General features: G+C 51.2%; 8 protein-coding genes across 8 annotated transcripts; 5 read left to right on the top strand and 3 right to left on the bottom strand.

Moving 5' to 3' along the window:
• Positions 1–214: 214 nt before the first annotated feature.
• Positions 215–1402, bottom strand: N7474_006802 (uncharacterized protein; the record flags this gene model as incomplete). The annotated part of the gene is made up of 1 exon (XM_057198212.1): positions 215–1402. The coding sequence occupies one exon, from the start codon at positions 1400–1402 to the stop codon at positions 215–217; it is 1188 nt and encodes a 395-aa protein (XP_057051652.1).
• A 1934-nt stretch (positions 1403–3336) lies between these two features.
• N7474_006803 (DUF3712 domain-containing protein) lies at positions 3337–4593 on the top strand (the record flags this gene model as incomplete). Its single annotated transcript, XM_057198213.1, has 5 exons — positions 3337–3512; positions 3562–3986; positions 4043–4057; positions 4110–4234; positions 4294–4593. The coding sequence occupies 5 exons, from the start codon at positions 3337–3339 to the stop codon at positions 4591–4593; spliced, it is 1041 nt and encodes a 346-aa protein (XP_057051653.1).
• A 1075-nt stretch (positions 4594–5668) lies between these two features.
• N7474_006804 (DUF2841 domain-containing protein) lies at positions 5669–7409 on the bottom strand (the record flags this gene model as incomplete). The annotated part of the gene is made up of 6 exons (XM_057198214.1): positions 5669–6135; positions 6193–6378; positions 6428–6937; positions 6990–7200; positions 7273–7310; positions 7373–7409. 6 exons carry the CDS (start codon positions 7407–7409, stop codon positions 5669–5671), a joined length of 1449 nt encoding a protein of 482 aa, XP_057051654.1.
• Positions 7410–10904: 3495 nt separating this feature from the next.
• Positions 10905–11696, bottom strand: N7474_006805 (uncharacterized protein; the record flags this gene model as incomplete). Its single annotated transcript, XM_057198215.1, has 1 exon — positions 10905–11696. One exon carries the CDS (start codon positions 11694–11696, stop codon positions 10905–10907), a length of 792 nt encoding a protein of 263 aa, XP_057051655.1.
• A 364-nt stretch (positions 11697–12060) lies between these two features.
• N7474_006806 (isopenicillin N synthase family dioxygenase) lies at positions 12061–12971 on the top strand (the record flags this gene model as incomplete). Its single annotated transcript, XM_057198216.1, has 2 exons — positions 12061–12426; positions 12510–12971. The coding sequence occupies 2 exons, from the start codon at positions 12061–12063 to the stop codon at positions 12969–12971; spliced, it is 828 nt and encodes a 275-aa protein (XP_057051656.1).
• A 22-nt stretch (positions 12972–12993) lies between these two features.
• N7474_006807 (uncharacterized protein) lies at positions 12994–13233 on the top strand (the record flags this gene model as incomplete). The annotated part of the gene is made up of 1 exon (XM_057198217.1): positions 12994–13233. The coding sequence occupies one exon, from the start codon at positions 12994–12996 to the stop codon at positions 13231–13233; it is 240 nt and encodes a 79-aa protein (XP_057051657.1).
• A 163-nt stretch (positions 13234–13396) lies between these two features.
• Positions 13397–14056, top strand: N7474_006808 (DNA replication protein PSF1; the record flags this gene model as incomplete). Its single annotated transcript, XM_057198218.1, has 2 exons — positions 13397–13423; positions 13475–14056. 2 exons carry the CDS (start codon positions 13397–13399, stop codon positions 14054–14056), a joined length of 609 nt encoding a protein of 202 aa, XP_057051658.1.
• A 452-nt stretch (positions 14057–14508) lies between these two features.
• Positions 14509–18065, top strand: N7474_006809 (sulfate transporter family protein; the record flags this gene model as incomplete). Its single annotated transcript, XM_057198219.1, has 6 exons — positions 14509–14752; positions 14827–16167; positions 16217–16416; positions 16463–16696; positions 16749–17968; positions 18041–18065. The coding sequence occupies 6 exons, from the start codon at positions 14509–14511 to the stop codon at positions 18063–18065; spliced, it is 3264 nt and encodes a 1087-aa protein (XP_057051659.1).
• Positions 18066–19025: the final 960 nt, after the last annotated feature.

A 19025-nucleotide genomic window follows, 5' to 3' on the forward strand; every position in this document is an offset into this window, starting at 1 on the left:
CGCTGTACGGACTTGCTGCCCAATATATTTGCATGGTCTGCTTCATCTTTTCATATGTGCTATTTACATCGTATCGCGCCCTCAATTGCAGAGACTGTCCAAGTAAAAAACAGAGAAATTTCATATCCACACCGAAGAAGAAAAGATCATCACAAAACATTGCTCGGTCATAGGAATCATGGTCATACAGTAACGCCGTCCAGATGCATAAAACTCAGTTCGACTCATTATCGTCAACGCCGTGAGCGGGTGCGCGACCGTCGTGACCGTCGTGTATCTCGAGTTCGTCGGTCCGAACTGTTGGTACCTGTAAAGGGAAGTCAGCAATGGGTTCAATCAGAACGCTTGGGACAAACATACTTGAATTGGTGTAATACTCCGAGTAGTAGTCGGAGTAGTAATCGCTCGGGTAGGTGTGATCGGATTTGTCGTCGTCGTGCTCGCGGTCTCTGTGCCTCTTCAATCCCAAACAGAGTGCAAGCGCACCCAGAACGAGTGCAATGGTGGCCCAGTTACCCCATTTGGATTTCTTCTCGCTGACCTCACTGTCTGTAGCGGCCGGTCGAGTGCCAAACCATGTCCGGCCGCGTGGCGGTCGACTGCCGGAGTGGTGCGAAACGCGCTCTTCGACAACGGTCTCTCGGCGGCGGCGGTTGCGGAAGCCCAGGGCTGCCAGCAATCCATCCACGGCGCCCTTGAAGCACATGCAAGCGCAGAGAAGCAGCAAAAAGATAATACCGAAGATCACGCCGATGACAATGCCCGCGATCGCACCACCGCTCAATCCACCACCGCCAACCGTGGCTTTGGCCCCAATCAACTCGGATCCGTCCGTGCTGACAGGCGCAATGAATCCCTCTGTGGCCGTGGGAGCGTCGGTCTGTGTGACGGTGGACATACCATTGCTAGTGCCGCGTACCGGAGGCGTCGCTTGTGCTCCTGCTCCAGTGGAGGCGAAGGAGGAGCTGCCGAGAACACATACTCCCTGGACGCAAACCGAGTCCTTGCCACAGCATTTAGCGCCGCACTTGCTCTCGCCATACTCATAATTGCAGAGGCCACCGGCGGTTGGAGCCGCCGTCATGATGTGACTGCTCCAGACAGATGTGACGGTCGACACCTCGGCCTCGGTGACCACCCAGGTGCTGGTGAAATACTCCCAGCTGCCGCTGCCGCCATCCACACAAATCGCCTCGTTGGCGGCGTTGGTCTGACAGGCTTGGTTGGCGCTGCAACAGTACTTGTCATGCCAGCCACAGGGATTTTCGCATCGTTTCTCGAGGTTGAGGACGTGGTCGCCCACGAATACCGGGGTTGCGATCGGATTTGCGCCCGTCGATGGGGAGAAGCTCAGCAGAAGGGTGAGTGTCGAGAGCACCGAGATCGTGGTGAAGGCCCGCATGGCGGCTAGAGAGCGAGGCAGGGCCCACAGAATCTCTGGTATGCGCACGTTGCGATCGGAATGGTGGGCTGACAGGCGGGTTGTTTATGCAGATGCACCCACGTCGATCTGCGCTTCAAGAGATAGAGAAAGGAACAAAAGATGAGAGTAAATTCCTCAGAGAAGAACTGGAATGCAGAGGAGAGACATGAGAGAAGGAAACAGAGAGAAAGAAAGGTGGGAGGGAAGATAACCTATTCCTGTTGTGTTTCCCAGCCACCCTGGTTCGTATACCCAACCACCCGGATTTCCTGCCAATAACGCTGTTTTTTATTCCGGGGCTGGCCATCAATTAATCTGGATAATTCGAGTGTCTATTACAGGCTGAATATTACCTATTATACATGTTCGCAACTAAGTACACTACTATGTGACATATGCACCGAAGAGAGTGACAGCTACCCCTCCTGCGGTCGGGCCGATCTGATCGGCCTGGACTCACGCCAAAAGTACAACACCCGGGTATCTGGGCACAGAGTGATCGCTAGTTGAGTATCTTAAGCACGGCCCTGTTTTGATTATAAATGCTCTATTTGTTCTATGGAATCCACCAAGAAGCGAGCGCAATGATAATATAGATCTTAATCAAAAGAGCCCCGGTAAGCCTTCCAAGCCAGTCAGTTAGGGCTAGAAACAGTGCTTCCACCACACCTTTCCAGTTACTCCGGCCCCCTTGAACCACATACCCCAGAATGACCATGGCAACAAAAAGTGTAGTGATAGTAAATGCATCAAATGTAGAGTCATATCCTCGACTCCCATAATCCAGGCCAGCAGCACCGTCAGCGGGACCACGATATGTGCTGGCTGGAGATTCTCCAATATAGATTTTCACGGCAATATCTTCTTTATAGAAGGGAACTCCCAAGTACATATATGATTCAGTGCTTTATCGCCCGCGGAGGCCGTTCATCCCAAGTACCCTTCGAGACGCATGAAATTCATTTCAATGCTCTCCATACCGTCTACAGACCTAAGAAGTGAAGATGTCTCGTGGAGAAGGATTTGATATTGCTGCAAGAATGAGGTATGTAGGTTTGTGTCCGACTGAGTCGAGGAAAGCAAGACTGGATATATAGACTGAAACGGCTTGAAATTTGGAACCAATGAAGAGGATTACGACTTAGTAAGTCGTCGTGATCCGTAAATAAACATGATCGCGCCCAATTTAAATAGCAGGGATGGATGGTTGTGGTTGACCAGTCTTACTGGCCTCAGTATTATCGCTAAGCCGTACATGGCCTGATATTCGATGCTGAATTCTCAACTGCTTTTTCGTAAGCCATTATATTTTAGCATCCCACCACCTTTTATAAAAATTTAGCATTTCTGAGGACATATTCCACCCCGCCTTTTGTACAATGTCCATAGGTAGTCCTTTGGAGCAGGAGTGATCCTGCTAGGCAAAGTCCCTGCTACGGGCGTTGGTGTTGACTGGTCAGTGATGAGCAAACAGCCCCCCTTTTTTCCTTGGCAAGGGCGTATTCCAGCGTATTCGGCGTCGGAGAACGGAGCCCTAACACCATTCCTATTTCAGGTCATGGTCAATTTAGCTACTCCGAACCTGCAGGTTGAGTCCTCTAGGCCTCGGTATAGACTGAATTCTATCTCCTATGTGGTATCCCTTTTCACAAGATTCAAAACTCCCAGAAACAAGGGTCAGATAGTCGCAACCTGACATCAGCTGTTTTGCGCTCCCATGTGAAGTGGATCTTGCGATCGACAGTCAGCCCCCATGGGGAATAGCGAGTCGGAGGGAAGAAACTGCGCCCATTTTAGAACTGCTTTCTTCTGTTGACGCGATCCTTGATTTTATTTTCGCACATGCTTGACCGTCGCGTGCTATAAGATGCGAAGCGGTCGCTTTGCTGTCTTGCATCATCCTTGAGTTCACCATGTCAAAATCTGACCTTGGACAGAGTTCAGACAGCGATACAAATGTCTGGGCAGCCGCGACAGGGGCTACTACTAAGCCGACGAGATGGCAACGATTTAAAGCGCACATGAAGAAATGGTGGTGGGCATATTTATTCGGATTTTGCTGTGTTTTTCTGGTGGTGTTTCTTCCCCTGTAAGTCTGTCTTCCATGGGTGATTGGATGTATCGCTAATTCTTGCTAGTATCTACGTGGGAATACCTCACTTCGCAGACTCGTACATCAACAGCTTCCAATATGATGACACTGGTCTTGCGATCACTAACCCTCGACCAAACGCGTTCCATGTCAGCCAAAAGAAATCCATCTCCATGGGTGGTGGGTTCAGTGGTAGTGGCTATCTCTCACCATTCAATGCAACCATTCGCGTTCCCGATAGCGGCGAGGAATTTGCGGTTTTTCCTGTACCCGAGATCCAATTTGATGGTGGCACCACTCTTGATATCGACCAGGACCTGGACTTGTCCTGCGTTGAGTGTCTGTCGCAGTTGGCCCTTTCGGCGGCGACAAACAAGAGCTTCGCGGTGTTGGTGACGGGACAACCTGATTTGAAGTTCGGCGCTCTGCCAACTGCTCATTTGAACATTCATAAAACTATGGATATGAATGGTAGGCCTTCACTCCCCTGTTACAGAGTGGAATGATTTAATAATTTTGACTTGTAGGATACAATGTCACCGGTACGAGCTGATCCTTTATATTGTCATCATAAGTTCCTAACCTTTCACTCAGAGTTTGTCAATACCCCGGGTGCATTCAATGTCACAAGTGTAGATATCTTGGACAACCCTGTGAACGGCTTCAATATTAATGCCACCATCTCTATCCAGAATCCGACACCTTTTATTGTGGAAATGGTAACATATTATTTGGCACAAACATAACCAGATGTACAAAATTGGCTAACATATATCAGGGTCATGTCACATTTAACCTCAGCATGGCCGGCAAGTCACTCGGATACGTCGACCTCCCTAACCTGATGCTTGAGCAACCTACCAGCAGCACTATAGTTCTTGGACAAATCGACACGGGTATGCTCATTGACCAAGCTATAAACGGCGATGGCGAGGGTTTTACAGTCACTATCGATGTCCGGGGGCACAGCTGCGACTATAATGGGCTGGACATTCCATATTTTGCCGCAGCCATCAAGGCTGTTCGTGCGTCAGCTACAATCGATCTGAGTCAATATGCATCGAGTTTATTGGGATAGAAGCTTCATCTAGGCAGTACACATCTGGCTATGGGGCAGGTTAGAAACATGTTAATCCACAAAAAACTTTGGATAGCAAATTTTCTTGTAGGAGTACCATTCGCCATTATCAGATATTTAAAAGCCACTGCACATACGAGAAAATACTGTGGTCCCCCCCGAGAAAGCTGCAACACTTCTGTCACCTGACGAGGGGGTTCAGCTAGAGGGTGGCCAAGATGATTTAATGATATCATTGTTTCCAAGCCACCTCACCTCAATCGCGCACAATCCGACAAAAGAAAATATGATAGAACTACCGGGAAAAGACGCAACTGCCCTCGCCATATTCACTGGTCTATGCGCCGAACAAGGCCTCTTGGAACGTGTTGGTTTAAAACACGGAGATCGACCTGATGGTATCACTGATGAAACCGCTCTGCTGTGAGTAGCCTGGGGATTGTTATTGTATAGGTATTGAACCGACTAAGCGGTTTTTGCGGGCAATCAATGGGTACCTCCCACGTGCTTCAGCAATTCCAAGAGGCAACCCAGTTCCAAACGGCCAACAGCGGGCTTCGCCTATACAACCTTACTAACATCGGTGACTTTGAGGACACTAGGGAGATGGTAAGATGTGAAATATGTCTGCTCATAACTGTATAGCTAACATATTTTTCAAAGTATTTCCTTTGGACCGGCCGTCGTCATAATCAAGGATGGCCTATCGTCATGCTTGATATGGCCTATTAATATTAGTTGCTCGGCAGGCAACAGGCACCAGACACACTTGAATGTAAGAGATGAAACGGTTCCAACGTTGCCGAAAATCTCTGGGCACAATATGATTGAAATACGTAAAGGAAATCTCTCCTGCTCACTGTGGTCTGCACGAATCCGACCGATTATCCATGCGAAAATGGATAGACACTTACACAGCCTACCGCACCGCCTCTGGGAATCTGTGACAAAGGAAAATAGTCATGTTGAAGAGCGTGTGGAGAGGACTCGGCTCGCTCTCAATAGCTGAAATAGTACGGGAAAGCTAAATCACTAATCGACTCCAAGATCTCCCGCCAACTGCGATACGTCCGTGCTAGTAGTGGTAATGATCGTCATAGTACTTGATCGGCAACTGTTGAGGTCCGACGGGGCATATAGAGGGACAGTGCCATAGGGAAGTTGGGCTGGTTGGGTCAACCGAGTACGTCTCGATACCGTCGTAGTTCCTTGGATTCCCCGGCACCGCTAATAGAGACCCGGCGGAGTCAAAGCTAGACTGTGTCTGGGCAGTCGGCACGGTGGGTGTGGACTCGGAAACTGTGCCCGGAAGGGGGTGACGGTTCGAATAGGAGTTCGTAGCAAAGCCTCCAGCAGACGCAATCACAGGCTGAAGAGCATCGACAGCAACGACCCTTGGCTCGGTGCCCGCGTTGGTGTTCGGGTCTCGTATAGTGGCCATCTCAGTGGGGCTGCTATTTCCGCTGCGGCCTTTAGGGCTCGGAGTGTCACCCTCTGTTTCGGGTAGGTTCGCACGAGAGATCCGCACCATCGATTGTCCGTCTATAGGACTATATTAGCTTGATGGCCAACAGCACATTTTGACATGAGGCTACATACCAGTCTTTCCCTCCAAAAAGTTCTCTTCCGCCTCCCGAACAAGATAGATCTCATTCAGGATCCGCAAACGCTCGGGAGGCGAAATCTGATGACGGATTGGCTGATCAGCTTCCCGTAGTTTTGCGGCCGAGATTCCATAGCTAGTGCGCAGCTCGCGCAGTATATAGACCAGGAGCCGAATACGTTCTGGTCACAGTCAACAATGCCCTAAGTACCGAAGACAGATTGATCCTACCGACTTTAGGGAGGTGATCCGGCTCCCTATGGCTCACCCCAGACGGCCACCATGGTGGCTTTGTCACGTCCGGATCGAGCTGTATAGAAGTTCCTGCGACGGTTTTCCGTCCGTTGTAAGGATAGTTGACCTGCTTGCGAGGCTCCACGAGTTTGACATATGCTTTTGCAAGCACTCGGCAATTCGTCTGGTGTAGGTTCTCGAAGGCTTTCTTGTAATACAGGCCCAGCAGATCTGCATCACTGACGGATATCATGGATGTGGTGCCTCTGACCTCACTATGGTCCTTGTTCAAACAATCCGTCTTTCTAAGATCGTGGGCTTCTGCGTGCCAGAGAGGCCAGGGTTCCTGGTAACTAGACCATTCTGTCGGTTGAAATGGATTGCCGGATTCAACTTGCTTCCACATGTGCGATCCATTCCTAACATCTACCCCAACATTGGAGATGCGAGGCATCTGCAATGGGAAATGCCTTTTTTCGCCAGGCGACACTGGGGTACTAGGATCAACTACACTCTGTCATTCAAAGGAAGCTTTTGATGGGACCAGTGGGTGACTCACTATGGAAAGGCGGCGAGTGGGCTTCTCTTGACAAGGCCACTGCTCGTAAGAAAGCTTCTGTTGCTCTTGGGGGTAAAATTGTTTGGCATCTATTCGCGATTGACTGAGAAGATTGCAGACAAAGATTGCCGTTTGCATCAAGGTATATAAGGGCGAAGTGGGTGTAGGGCAACTCATTATGCTGGACTGGCATAGGCATGGTTGTCGGAGCCTGAGTAGCGGTTAGCCTGCTTCAATAAAGCGGCCAAGCAAGTGGCTACAATACCATGGAGCCTGAGCTTACGAGATTCGGTTCAGATTTGCATATAGGCGAAAGGTTGTCTAATTCGAAGGGTTAAACTCGCACAGGGGCGCCAGCGTGATAGGAAGAAGGGATCACTCACAGCCAGGAAACCCAGTTGAAGGAACTCCGGGGACCATTTTGGAAAACCGAAAGTGAGAGACGAGGGAATAGAGCACAAGTCAGTTCTACGGAAGATAAGCGCATGGGGTCTGCCGCTGTCATGGTTTATTAACCGTCCCGTCAGCCATGGTTCGCCAAGTGAAGATAGGCTTGTGGAGTAATAAAAGTACTGACTTACAATGAACGCCGCCAATAGTTAGAGGCTGGAGCCACTAAGCAAATACATGTTCGTCCAGCCCGACCCACCACGACTGCGTTTTGACTCGCATTCGATGCTTTGGTTGCCATCCATTCTCCATGTAACGCCATCTTACCGAGTCAGCATGGTAGCCTTCTAATTCCACCATAATTCATCTATTTATTCATGCCTGTCAGTAGCTTGGAATTCTCGCGCGCAACTCCAAATCGCGTGTCTGTTATCCTACGAAGGGGTCGCCTTATCACATGCCGGGAGAAGGAGTCCCCCTCGCTTAAACCATATGACGTTATAGACACCGGTGCATGGATGGCATCGGACGGGCCAGTCAGAATAGAAGAGCTACAGAATAGTTGTGGGTGGAATGCCCGGGACTTTTGTTGGAAGGGTCCCGACCTGACGGTGAACAGATCACGAAATCGAACCATAGGGCGGCCGAACCACAAAAGGCATGCCGGGCCCTAGCACCACGCCTCTCATGCGGAAAGTGCCAGACCTACAGTAACGGGGCTGAAATGCAGATCATTTTTACGCTACTGCACTTCCTGGAACTGGCTGCCTTATGCAATTACTCGGTAATTATTCTGACAGCCTGTCCTAATTGCGATCCCCCCTGACTGAGGACAAGTCGGCTGTCACACATGGCCAATGTGCTGGTTGCCCTCGATGTTGCTGACGGCCGTAGCTGCTGCCAAGATGAAGATCTCTGAGCTCTGAGATTTGAGCTTTGTGGACGAACAAAGTGCCTCTGCTTAGACGTGGACAGAGGCCACAACTGATTTGACCAACCCGATGAGATTCTAAGAGAATGCTGCAATTGAACAAAGATTTGATGCCAGAGGCATTCGGAAGGCTAAGCCGGACTTCCTTTGCCCGTATTGAATAAATGATATTAAATTATAGAGGGTTCTTACTTCTTTGTTCTTTTCCGTACATGCGTTCACAATTTCATTCGCAGTCGAACGAGTTCGTGCGGCGTATTCAATCCACACTCTAGCGGATTACAGCTAAGAGAAGCGAAGCACAGCTGTACCAGGAAGCTCCAAACGCTTTTCAGCGAGACCTCTCGGAGGACGTTTTCATGCGTTGTCAGTCCTGCCAGCCATGCTAGGCTGTCCTTGGGATTGGACATATTCTATCGGCAAGAAAAGCAGAGGAAAAAAAGGGGATTTTCTTTTGCGTCTAGGGCGAGAGGTACCAAATCTCTCGAGTACTCACGGGCTCTTACGCTGATTGATCGGTATCCCAGCTAGAAGTGCAGGTCCCTATCATCATCTCTTCCACACCAGCAGGAGTTCGAGCCTTTCATTGAGCCTGCGATCAATTTCGGAATATCTTCCCTCTTACCTAACAGGGTTCTAGAAACTTGGTCGAGTGCTTTCAACTACGCTTTCAACTCACTGTCATCGCAGAATCAACGCATGAATGGCCACAGTGTCAAAGTGGGTTGAATCCTTCAAGCCACCCCCAGTACCCTCTATTCTCACAGTTATAGATAGCACTAGAGATTTGCAGACAGAGTTCAACAGCGTTGTATGGCAGGCAAACAACGCGGCAATAGCGGGTTGGTATGTGCAGGCAGTACATCCTTGAAGAGCGAATATTTCGCTAGAGATGCATCTGTTCCCGTCTGACGCCAGTTAAACAGTACACCAACTACAAATTTTGGGTCAAATTGGGAGACCTCTCGCCCGTGGCTGGCTGAAAGGGCTACCTGCTGTCATTCCTTTTATGGTTCCCTTGGCTGGCCTTGAGCCCCTCTTCGTGTTCGCAGCGGGCAATGATCTCCATCTCGCATATTTTAGAAAATGGATCAATCGGATCGAAGCCGGTGGCGCTAGGATGCCATCTATGCATTTTAGCGTGCTGCACGTCGCCCGTTTACCACTGATACATGATTCAGGATCTGTCTCCAAAGCGATCATACCAGAATCAGGCCATGGTCCCTGAATCCACCCTTCTCTCCATGGACGCCGTCAGATGATCGCTTCTCCCTTGTCAGGGCCTGCAGATCCTTTGTCGATCACGGCACGGACCAATCGTGGCCGAGACGATACTCTCGGGTCCCGCGGAGACGTTTGTGTCACTCCAGTTCGCTTAGGTGGCTTGCCGATCACGCCCTCGTTAAATGCGTCCCTCACTTCGCCGTTTCTCATCATGTCACCACCCTTATTTCATTGTTGTAAGACAACTCACTGTAGACGTCGCGATTGGGTCAGCCGACTTGTTTCCTTTCTTCATAGAAGGTCAGTTAATAGAAAAGGAGCGTAGTATCCTAAGGGTGCCTACAAAAGTGTAGCTGGTCTTATTCAACATTCCCGACGAAAATATTACAGATCATGGTGGGCGATGTGATTCACACTACTCGCCCTTAATTCGGCACAATATAGCCGACTTGCAGGCGAGTACTTCTGACGTATTGATCGCTGATCTCGGATGTAAAATGCGAAACCCTATGTTTTCATCGCCTCTCAAAATGAATATGGATTAGATATGCTTACTCCCGTGGATTGAGCTATAAGCTTTGTTCAATGTCTTTTCCATCGCAAGAAGCAAACGCCAAAATTGTCTATTAAAGCTATTAACAAGTTATTGAATACAACATCTTATAGTTTTATGGAGTTCAAAGTACTAAGTGCTAAGTTTAGAAATTTGGGGTATTACTAGATATGAGTACGCATGCCCTATGATTAATATAATATTACTGACAGTAAATCTGCCATCTCCGGTAGCGATTGGAGTATTAACGTAACTATCTCCCGAATGTCCCGTGCTAGAAAAACATCGCCAAGTATGCAGTCCGCGTGGCCATCTCCCCATCGTTTCCCTCGGTGGTTGACAATGTTCTTGTTCGGAATGCGTTTGCAACGACTAATGATGGAAACGACCACGGGAGAGATGGGTGTCGTGTCTGCGGTAGGACTGAAAAAGAAGAAGAGTCAAAAGGTGGATTGAAAAACACATGAGTGTCTGCACATCTGGGTGGTGCATACGGGTTCTCTCCTGTGCAGTGGTAGTATGTAATTATCCCCATAAAGGCCATTGTCAGATGTAGAGCTATGTTCATTTTGCCGACATTGTGTGTTGTTTATTTATACTGTGAGAGAAGTGAGATGATTACCATACAAAGCGGGAATGGGATACCCAGTTGTCGCCTTCTGCTGATCATCACTGGGTTTAGGGCAAATAGCCAAAAGACCGATTCCATTCCATTTCAAAGCCATAAACAAAACTCCATATGGGCAGTCATTGTAATAAGAATCAAGCATATACAAAAGAAGGATCAAAGTACACCCATCCATCCAGATACATCACGTCATATAAACATCCCAGCAACCCCAACAATTAGTCCCAGCGCAAGGTCGTGTAGGCTCGTTGTCTGGCCCGGCGCCGCAGCATTATTGCCATTGCCATAGGCCTGCGCCGCTCCAGTCTGTAGTGTCCCACAATACCCAAGCTCCAAACCATGACAGGCACTCACGCTCAAGCTGGAGCAAACCGAGGTGGCCTGCGCCGAGTCCGTTATCGCCTCGACCGTCACGCCGGCACCGCCTGCGCCCCCGACGGTGACTCCATAGCGACCAACCAATGCGCCTGTGCACTGCGAGTACTCCGACTGACAGATATGGTAGTAAGAGGAGCAGGTCTGGGCGTTGTCAAAGGTCGTCGGCACATAAATAAACGGATACGCCCCCGCGAGCGTTGACCCAGTGATCACCGCCCAGGAAGCGCTGCTAGTTGTCGTCGCCGCCGTCGCACCGTGGGGGAACATAAAGCTGCTTCCATCCGTGGCGGAGGGCTCGGCCGTCAGACTGCCCGTGCAGCTGGCGCCGGTCGGGCAGCAGGCGATGTTGTTGGCGGAGTCGCGCGAACAGATCGTGCCATCTTGGCAGCAGGCGTCGGCGTTACCGAGCTTCGAACACGGATTGTACCCACTGGGGCAGTTGTTCTCGGTTCGCCTGAGGAGTTGGAGCACTTCGAAGGCTCGCTGGTTGTTGGTCTCGGCGTTGGCGGGTGCGATGAAGGGGCTGTTTGTCTCGCTCTCACTCGATCGCGCGGCGGAGGCGAGGAATGCGGTCGCCAGCCAGGTCCACCGCATGGCCCGCATTCTGGTGCGGTGGTTGAATTCCGGCGAGTTTCTGTCTTTTGTTCTCTTTTGGTTGGTTACGACGGGAAGATTGGCATATCGGCGCACATAGGCGTGGTAGTGGGGGGATAAACAAACTACCGGAAGAGGCAAGTGGATGTCAGTCCGTCGTCAGGAGTAGTTAATTGATTGCCGGGGACAATGGGGAATCAATACTGACCAGTTCAGTTTGTTGAAGAGAGGTACACGAGGAGAGTTACAAGGGCAGAGTGGGCACTGACCCGAAACGAGGCTAGTTCATCCTTGCCACGGCAACCAGTCGGCCCAATCCACTTCATCCATCTCACTACTAACTAACTACACAACCAAGACATTACTAGAAACTATGGCCCAAACCACCATCCCTGTTGTGGACTTTGCCCGGTGGTCCTCCGACCAGTCCCATCGTCAGCGCGTGGCACAGGACATCGTCGCCGCGTGCAAGCAGGTCGGGTTTGTGTACATCGTCAACCACTCGCTGCCCGAGACCCTACTGGAGGACGCATTCCGCTGGTCAAGACTATTTTTTGACCTGCCCGAAGCCGAAAAACGTAAAGCGCCTCATCCGGAGGGATGGGCAGTCCATCGGGGCTATTCTTGGCCGGGGCTGGAGAAAGTGTCACAGGCGATGAGCGAGAAGGATGACCAGGAACGGGCTGGGCAGTTGAGAGAAATTCCCGATGTCAAGGTGAATATTCCTTTTCACAAGGGTGTTTCGCATGCGATTTTTGAAGCGACAGCTTCAAGGTTGTTTGTTGGGTCAGCCTGCGACACCTTCTGATGGCCAGTACATAGGAAAGCTACGACATTGGCAGTGACGAGAACCCCAGCCAACCCAATCAGTGGCTTCCCGAGGATGCACTACCGGGGTTCCAGTCCTTCATGTCCAGGTTCTACTGGGAGTGTTTCCGTGTGGGCGGCGAGATCCTGCAGGCCCTCGCCATCGGACTGGACTTGGAGGATGAGAACTATCTGTTGAAGAAGCATTCGGGCCACAACAACCAGCTCCGTCTTCTACATTACCCGCCCATTCCAGCTGAGGCGCTCGAGACCGACCGAGTGGCTCGCTGTCCCGCTCATACGGACTGGAGCTCCATTACGCTGCTCTTTCAGGATGACTGCGGTGGGCTCGAGGTCGAGGACGTTGCCTGCCTGGGGAAATTTATTCCTGCCACGCCGGTAAAGAATGCAATTGTGATGAATGTAGGGGATCTCTTACAGAGATGGAGCAACGGTGCGTGTCTCATCTTCTTGTGATATGATCTATGTATATGCCCTAATGTGTGCAGACCAGTTGAGGTCAACTAGCCACCGAGTCACTCTTCCGCCTCTGGCAGACCGGTTTGCAGGAGAAGAAAGGATGACCCGTCGACGATTTTCCATCCCGTACTTCCTGGCGCCGGACCCGGACTCGGTGATCGAGTGTATTCCGTCGTGTCGGACGGCCACCGACCCGGCCAAGTACGAGCCCATTACGCAGGGCGATTACAATCGGATGCGAGCTTCCATGCAGTATTAACTATTGGCATTACTAATTCAATCCCGATAACTATTATCTGTTACTATTTAATGATTCTAAAATATTGTTCATACTTCACATGTTCCTTCTCTCAATCCCTGACTAATCCCCTCCCTCACCCAGCCCAAGCGCGTCTCCCTCTTCCACCTTCGACGCGGCCACCATGTACGGCGAGCTGGGCAACAAGCTCGTATGTTCTTCCATCCGGTGTCAAATCTACTACTAATCATCCTCCAATCAGGTCCAACACGCCAAACGCACCCAAACCCTCGCCCACCTTCCCCCCTACCAAACCGAGATCGTCCGCGCCGTGACCCGCGAAGTCCGCGACCTCGAACGCGATGTCGCCCGCCTCCTAGACCCGTTCCATGGGGAATTCAACCCCTCCGCCGACCCCGCCGTCGCCTGCGCGCTGCTAGTCGACCACTTATGCATGCGACGCAACAAGCGCTGTCTCCTGGCGTACCACCGCGTGCGCACCGAGAAGCTGGAGGAGCTATGCTGGACGGGCGTTGATGTGCTGGAGCAGCAGCAGCCCAGCGACGCAGCTGAGGAACGCTCCACTGCTGCTGCTGCGATGTCTGCCGGGGCGGGACACAGCTCCCTCAGCCCCGAGGAGGAGGAATATTTTCGGCTATATGGCGATATGCTCGCGGCCTATAAGGGCCAATTCACGGATATTGACCTAACAGGCTCGTTGGAGCCACCGAGGGATTTGTTTATCGATGTGCGCGTGTTGAAGGACGCGGGTGAGATTCAGACGGAATATGGGTATGCCCTGGTGTTTCTAATCGTGTTCTTTACTAACGACGATGATGAATAGGGTGATCAACTTGACGAAAAATAGCCAGCTGTATGTGCGGCAGGGGGATGTGGAACGGCTCATTGCGCAGGGGTTTTTGGAGCGACTGAGCTAGCTTTACTTTGTACGATACCCTATGATCCTATGAGATATGCATTCCAGTGGAGTTGATCGGAGGTGGAGCCGGACATAAGTACACCGTTAGCCGATCATTAGAAGCGACGGGCTGTCAAATTACCATTATTAGTTGGTATTATTATAATCAAGAATCGGAATCAATCAGAATACCATTCTCCTACTAGGATCTTATCTCCCAGTGACCCGCTAGACTCACTCCGGCGATAAGACCCGTTAGTCAACCGTGCTATCTAACTAACGTAACTTAAGTGGAGCGGGCGACTTACAACCTTGCTAGTTTCTTGATAAGACACACCACCATCTGCTCCAGGCATGTCCTTCATCGCCTATAACCCATGCCCGTGCTCCAACCTCGCGGCCGCAGCGACTCGCGCGCATCAGCCCTGTCCCGGCGAGGCCCCATGAACTCCGACAGCTCGGTCGCAGCAGAGGACCTGCTCGGCCAGTCGCCCGTGACGGCGCTGGACAGCAGCTCGCCAGGACGCACAGGGGCCGACGCCTCCTCCAGCTACACGAATAGCTCGAGCATGCGCACTCCCGGCCGATCATACCATCACCGCACCTATCACCCAACCCTTGGTGAGTGCCACCGACCGACCCATGTACTTTTAAGCGAGAGCGAATTTTACTGACCACCCAATGATCCTCGCCAGATCCAGGCCACTATGCCTCCACCGGTCTTCGCGAACAAACCGCCGAGCTAGCGACGTACGGTCTTTCCCTGAATAAAAGCTCTCTCGGCAGGCGAGATCGCACGAGCTTACCTCCGAGTCTCGATATATTCCAAGCCCGGGAAGGTCTGGAGCGTGATTCTGCCAGTGGCTCATATCCCACTGTTGATGAGGAGGACGAGGAGTCCCTGGATGTTGGATCTGCTCCTGTGGGCCCAAGCTCGGCGTCGTCCGCACTGACGGAGATGATACGTCGTCCTTCGACGAGTGCGAGTGACGATGGGGCTGTGATCGAGGACAATTCGTTCCCTCCACTGCCTACCATTCTGGATGATGAGGAACCGGAGCCTCTGAGTAACGAGCGTACGTCACTGTTGTCCAAAACCAGGACTAAGTCTTCGGGCAATTACGGCCTTGTGAATGATGTGGAGAGCCAGGGTGGCTCTACTCCTCGGTCGTCGAACCCGTTTATCAAAGGCGTATCAAGAATTACGAAGTCCATTCGAATACTCTCCAACCCGAAGGCATGGGATAGGCGCGCCCTGTGGAGAGAGGGCGTGGTGTATCCGATCAGTCTGCTTCCGGCGGTATTGCTTGGCCTTTTACTCAACATCCTGGACGCCCTATCCTACGGCATGATCTTGTTCCCACTAGGAGAACCACTCTTTGCCGACCTGGGCTCAGACGGCATCTCCATGTTTTACGTCAGCACAATCATCTCCCAGGTCATCTTTTCCTCGGGCGGCTCCATCTTCAAAGGAGGAATCGGCAGCGAGATGATCGAGGTCGTTCCATTCTTCCATTCCATGGCGTTTACGATCATGAACAGAATCGGCAAGGATAACCCCCAATCGGTCCTTGCAACCACCATCCTAGCCTTCTCCGTCAGCTCCGTCCTAACCGGTCTGGTCTTCTTTCTGATGGGAATATCCGGGTTGGGCTCGCTGATCGGTTTCTTCCCCCGCCATATCCTCATCGGTTGCATTGGCGGTGTCGGCTACTTCTTGCTCCAAACTGGAGTCGAGGTCTCGGCGCGTCTGCCTGGCTCGCTCGAGTACAATTTCCAGACCTTACAGAAACTCTTTCACCTTGATACTTTCCCTCTTTGGATGATACCCTTGTTCCTTGCGCTCGGTCTTCTTGTTCTGAAGCGATTCGTTCGGTCGAATTTTCTTGTTGGTGCGTATTTCATTGCGGTCGCGGCTGTGTTTTACATTGCTGTTGTTAGTGCCAGGGTATCTATGGATGCTCTGCGCCAGAATGGATGGGTGTTCGATGCGCCTTCCTCCAATAACCCTTGGTACCACTTTTATACCCTTTATGGTGAGTTCATTCCTCTTCAAAGACAAGTACTTTGCTCATCTCGAACAAGATTTCTCTGCGGTCGATTGGGCTGCCTTTGCAGATACCATCCCTGCAATGTTTGCCCTGACCTTCTTCGGCGTGCTTCACGTCCCAATCAATGTGCCTGCCCTGGGTATCTCTACCGGAGAGGACAATCTCAATGTGGACAGAGAGCTCATGGCACACGGTGTGACAAATGCACTATCAGGATTTGCGGGTAGCATTCAGGTACGTCTTCAATTATCATCACAGGGGGATGCGCTAATCCAAGCAGAACTACTTGGTGTATACCAACAGTCTTCTTTTCATTGCTAGCGGCGGAGAGTCTCGGCTTGCCGGTCTGATGCTTGCTGCGGCAACGGTGGGCGTCCTTGTCGTTGGTCCGGTCATCGTTGGCTTTATTCCGGTGATGGTTGTAGCCGCCCTAATTTTCTTATTGGGTATCGAGCTACTGCAGGAAGCCCTCGTGGACACATGGGGAAAGTTATCTCGACTTGAATATCTGACAGTATGTATTGATCCTTGGAGGCCAATGTTGGATCTGCTAACTCACGTTCCAGGTGGTTATCATTGTAGTCACGATGGGCGCTTGGGATTTCGTTACTGGAATCCTGGTCGGCATCATCCTGGCATGCGTGAACTTTGTGGTCCAAACATCTCGCAAATCCGCCATCCGAGCGACGTATTCGGGAGAAGTCGCAGGGTCCACCGTTCGCCGGCCACCTCTTCAGCAGCAATTCCTCCACGAAGCGGGCCAACAGACCCTCGTCATGAAGCTGGGCGGCTACTTGTTCTTCGGGACAATAGTAAACGTCGAGAGCACGATGCGCGGACTGATTGAGGAGGAAGCATTCAAGCAGCGACCCATCCGGTTCCTGATCCTTGACTTTTCTCGAGTCTACGGGCTTGATTTCTCGGCCGCCGAAGCTTTCACCCGCATTAATCGTATCCTGCGCAAGCACAGCGTCCAGACTACTATCTCCGGACTAAACATGGAAGGTGACGTGGGCAAGAGCCTGCAGAACGTAGGTCTCTTCGAGCCCGAGACCGGCGTGCCTATCTTCGAGGACCTCAACTCCGCCCTTGAGTTCTGCGAGAACAACTACCTCAAAGTCCTCTACAGTCGTCAAGAGGCTCTCCTCCCCAAATCCGACAGTGCCACAACCCTCCTCCAAGTCCCCGTTCCCGTCCCACAAGCGCCACAACATCACCAACGCCAACAACGAACCACCAACCCAACCCTCTCAGATACCATCGTCAGTTCTCCACGCGGGCAATACCTGCAGCGCGTCGCAACAACCACAATCCGCGAACACGAAACAACAGCAATGATGGCCGCGCCCGCCTGGACCGCCATGCGCCAACCACTCCCCCTCCTCCTTCAAACCTTCCAAGGCCTCTCCTCCCAAACGGAAGACTTCTGGTTCCCCATCTGCTCCTATTTCACCCGCGAATCCTATCCCGCCTCAACAGTCCTCTACCACGAAGGCGATGTCCCGCACGCCTTCTATCTCCTCGAGTCCGGCATGCTGCGCGCCGAGTACGATCTTCCGCAGGGCCGTTACTTCGAGCTCGTCGTTGCGGGCCGGCCGTGCGGCGAACTGCCGTTTTTCAGTGATACCCGTCGCACGGCCACTGTTAAGGCGGAATGCGATTGCGTGGCGTGGTGTCTTTCTGCGGAGAATTGGAAGAAACTCCAGGAAGAGGAGCCCAGGGCTGCGAGGGAGTTGCTTACCATTTGTTTGAAGCTGACTACGGAGCGCATGGATAGTATTACCTCGTAAGTTGACAGTCTCGTTCGATGGAGTGGGGTTCGCGTCGTGGAATACGGCTTGCTAACTTATATTTCTAGGTACGTTCTTACCATGGCAGCTTGATCTCTTTAGCGCCCGTTGCTGCTGTTGTTCGTTTTGTATTGTTCATTGGGTGGCATGCTGAGCGATCTTTTTTCTCTCTTTCCTTGTGGATATTGTTACCGATGTGTATATCTTCCGCATACATAGCGGTCATATTGGAATGACACTGCATTTGTAAAGCATCCTTTGCATAGACATACAGTTAAGGATAGAACATGCATCAAAGGCGGCCGTTTTTGGCCGTCTCATTGATTAAATTAGCAGGAGAAGAGCCTTGCGCTAGGCATCTAGAGAGATATATATTGACCTACTTGTGCATCGACTAGGTAAGCGATCACGTTCACATACCACGTAGGTTATTCTACCGGCAACTAGTAACATATTTAGGATTAGTCTACGCTGCCGGATTTACAGCAATATTCGAAGTCAGTTTACCCCAGAATAGGAATTTTTCTATTACTATACTCCCTTGCAAAATTGATGGCATAGAAGAACATGCGCCCTTCGGACCATTATCTCATGCAACTAGTGTTGGTCTTGTCGTTGTTGGGACATACCAAGTTGAGGTAACATCCCATGTCATAGACGCTGCTGCTGCTCCATAGGACAGAATACTGGTAGCAATTTCCATATTTTCTTTCCCACAAATTGTGTAGGTCTTAGTATCCCTCGTACCGTTATTCAACATCCTCATGGTCTCCACGATATAGTGATAATGCCCATCAGTCGAAGGAATGAAGTCCAGATATGTTAAAATCTTAATCACTAGAGCTACCACGACGTACTCGAACTCGCCCGGCAGATGAGGCCAAACATATAGTCGTATCATGCGAAGGAGTCGCGCCGATCGACGGATAGGGTTGAGCAGCCTCCCAAGCCAGTGTACGATGAGGTATATAAGCGATGCCAGGAGAAGGATGCTCAGTGCGACCGAGAGATTGTGCGCGAGAACTTGAAGTGGACTTCTGGTTATCTCAGGAC

Source organism: Penicillium riverlandense (genome assembly GCF_028828495.1).
Source record: "Penicillium riverlandense strain IBT 135883 chromosome Unknown utg000006l_segment0_segment0, whole genome shotgun sequence".
NCBI classification, from domain to species: Eukaryota; Fungi; Ascomycota; class Eurotiomycetes; order Eurotiales; family Aspergillaceae; genus Penicillium; species Penicillium riverlandense.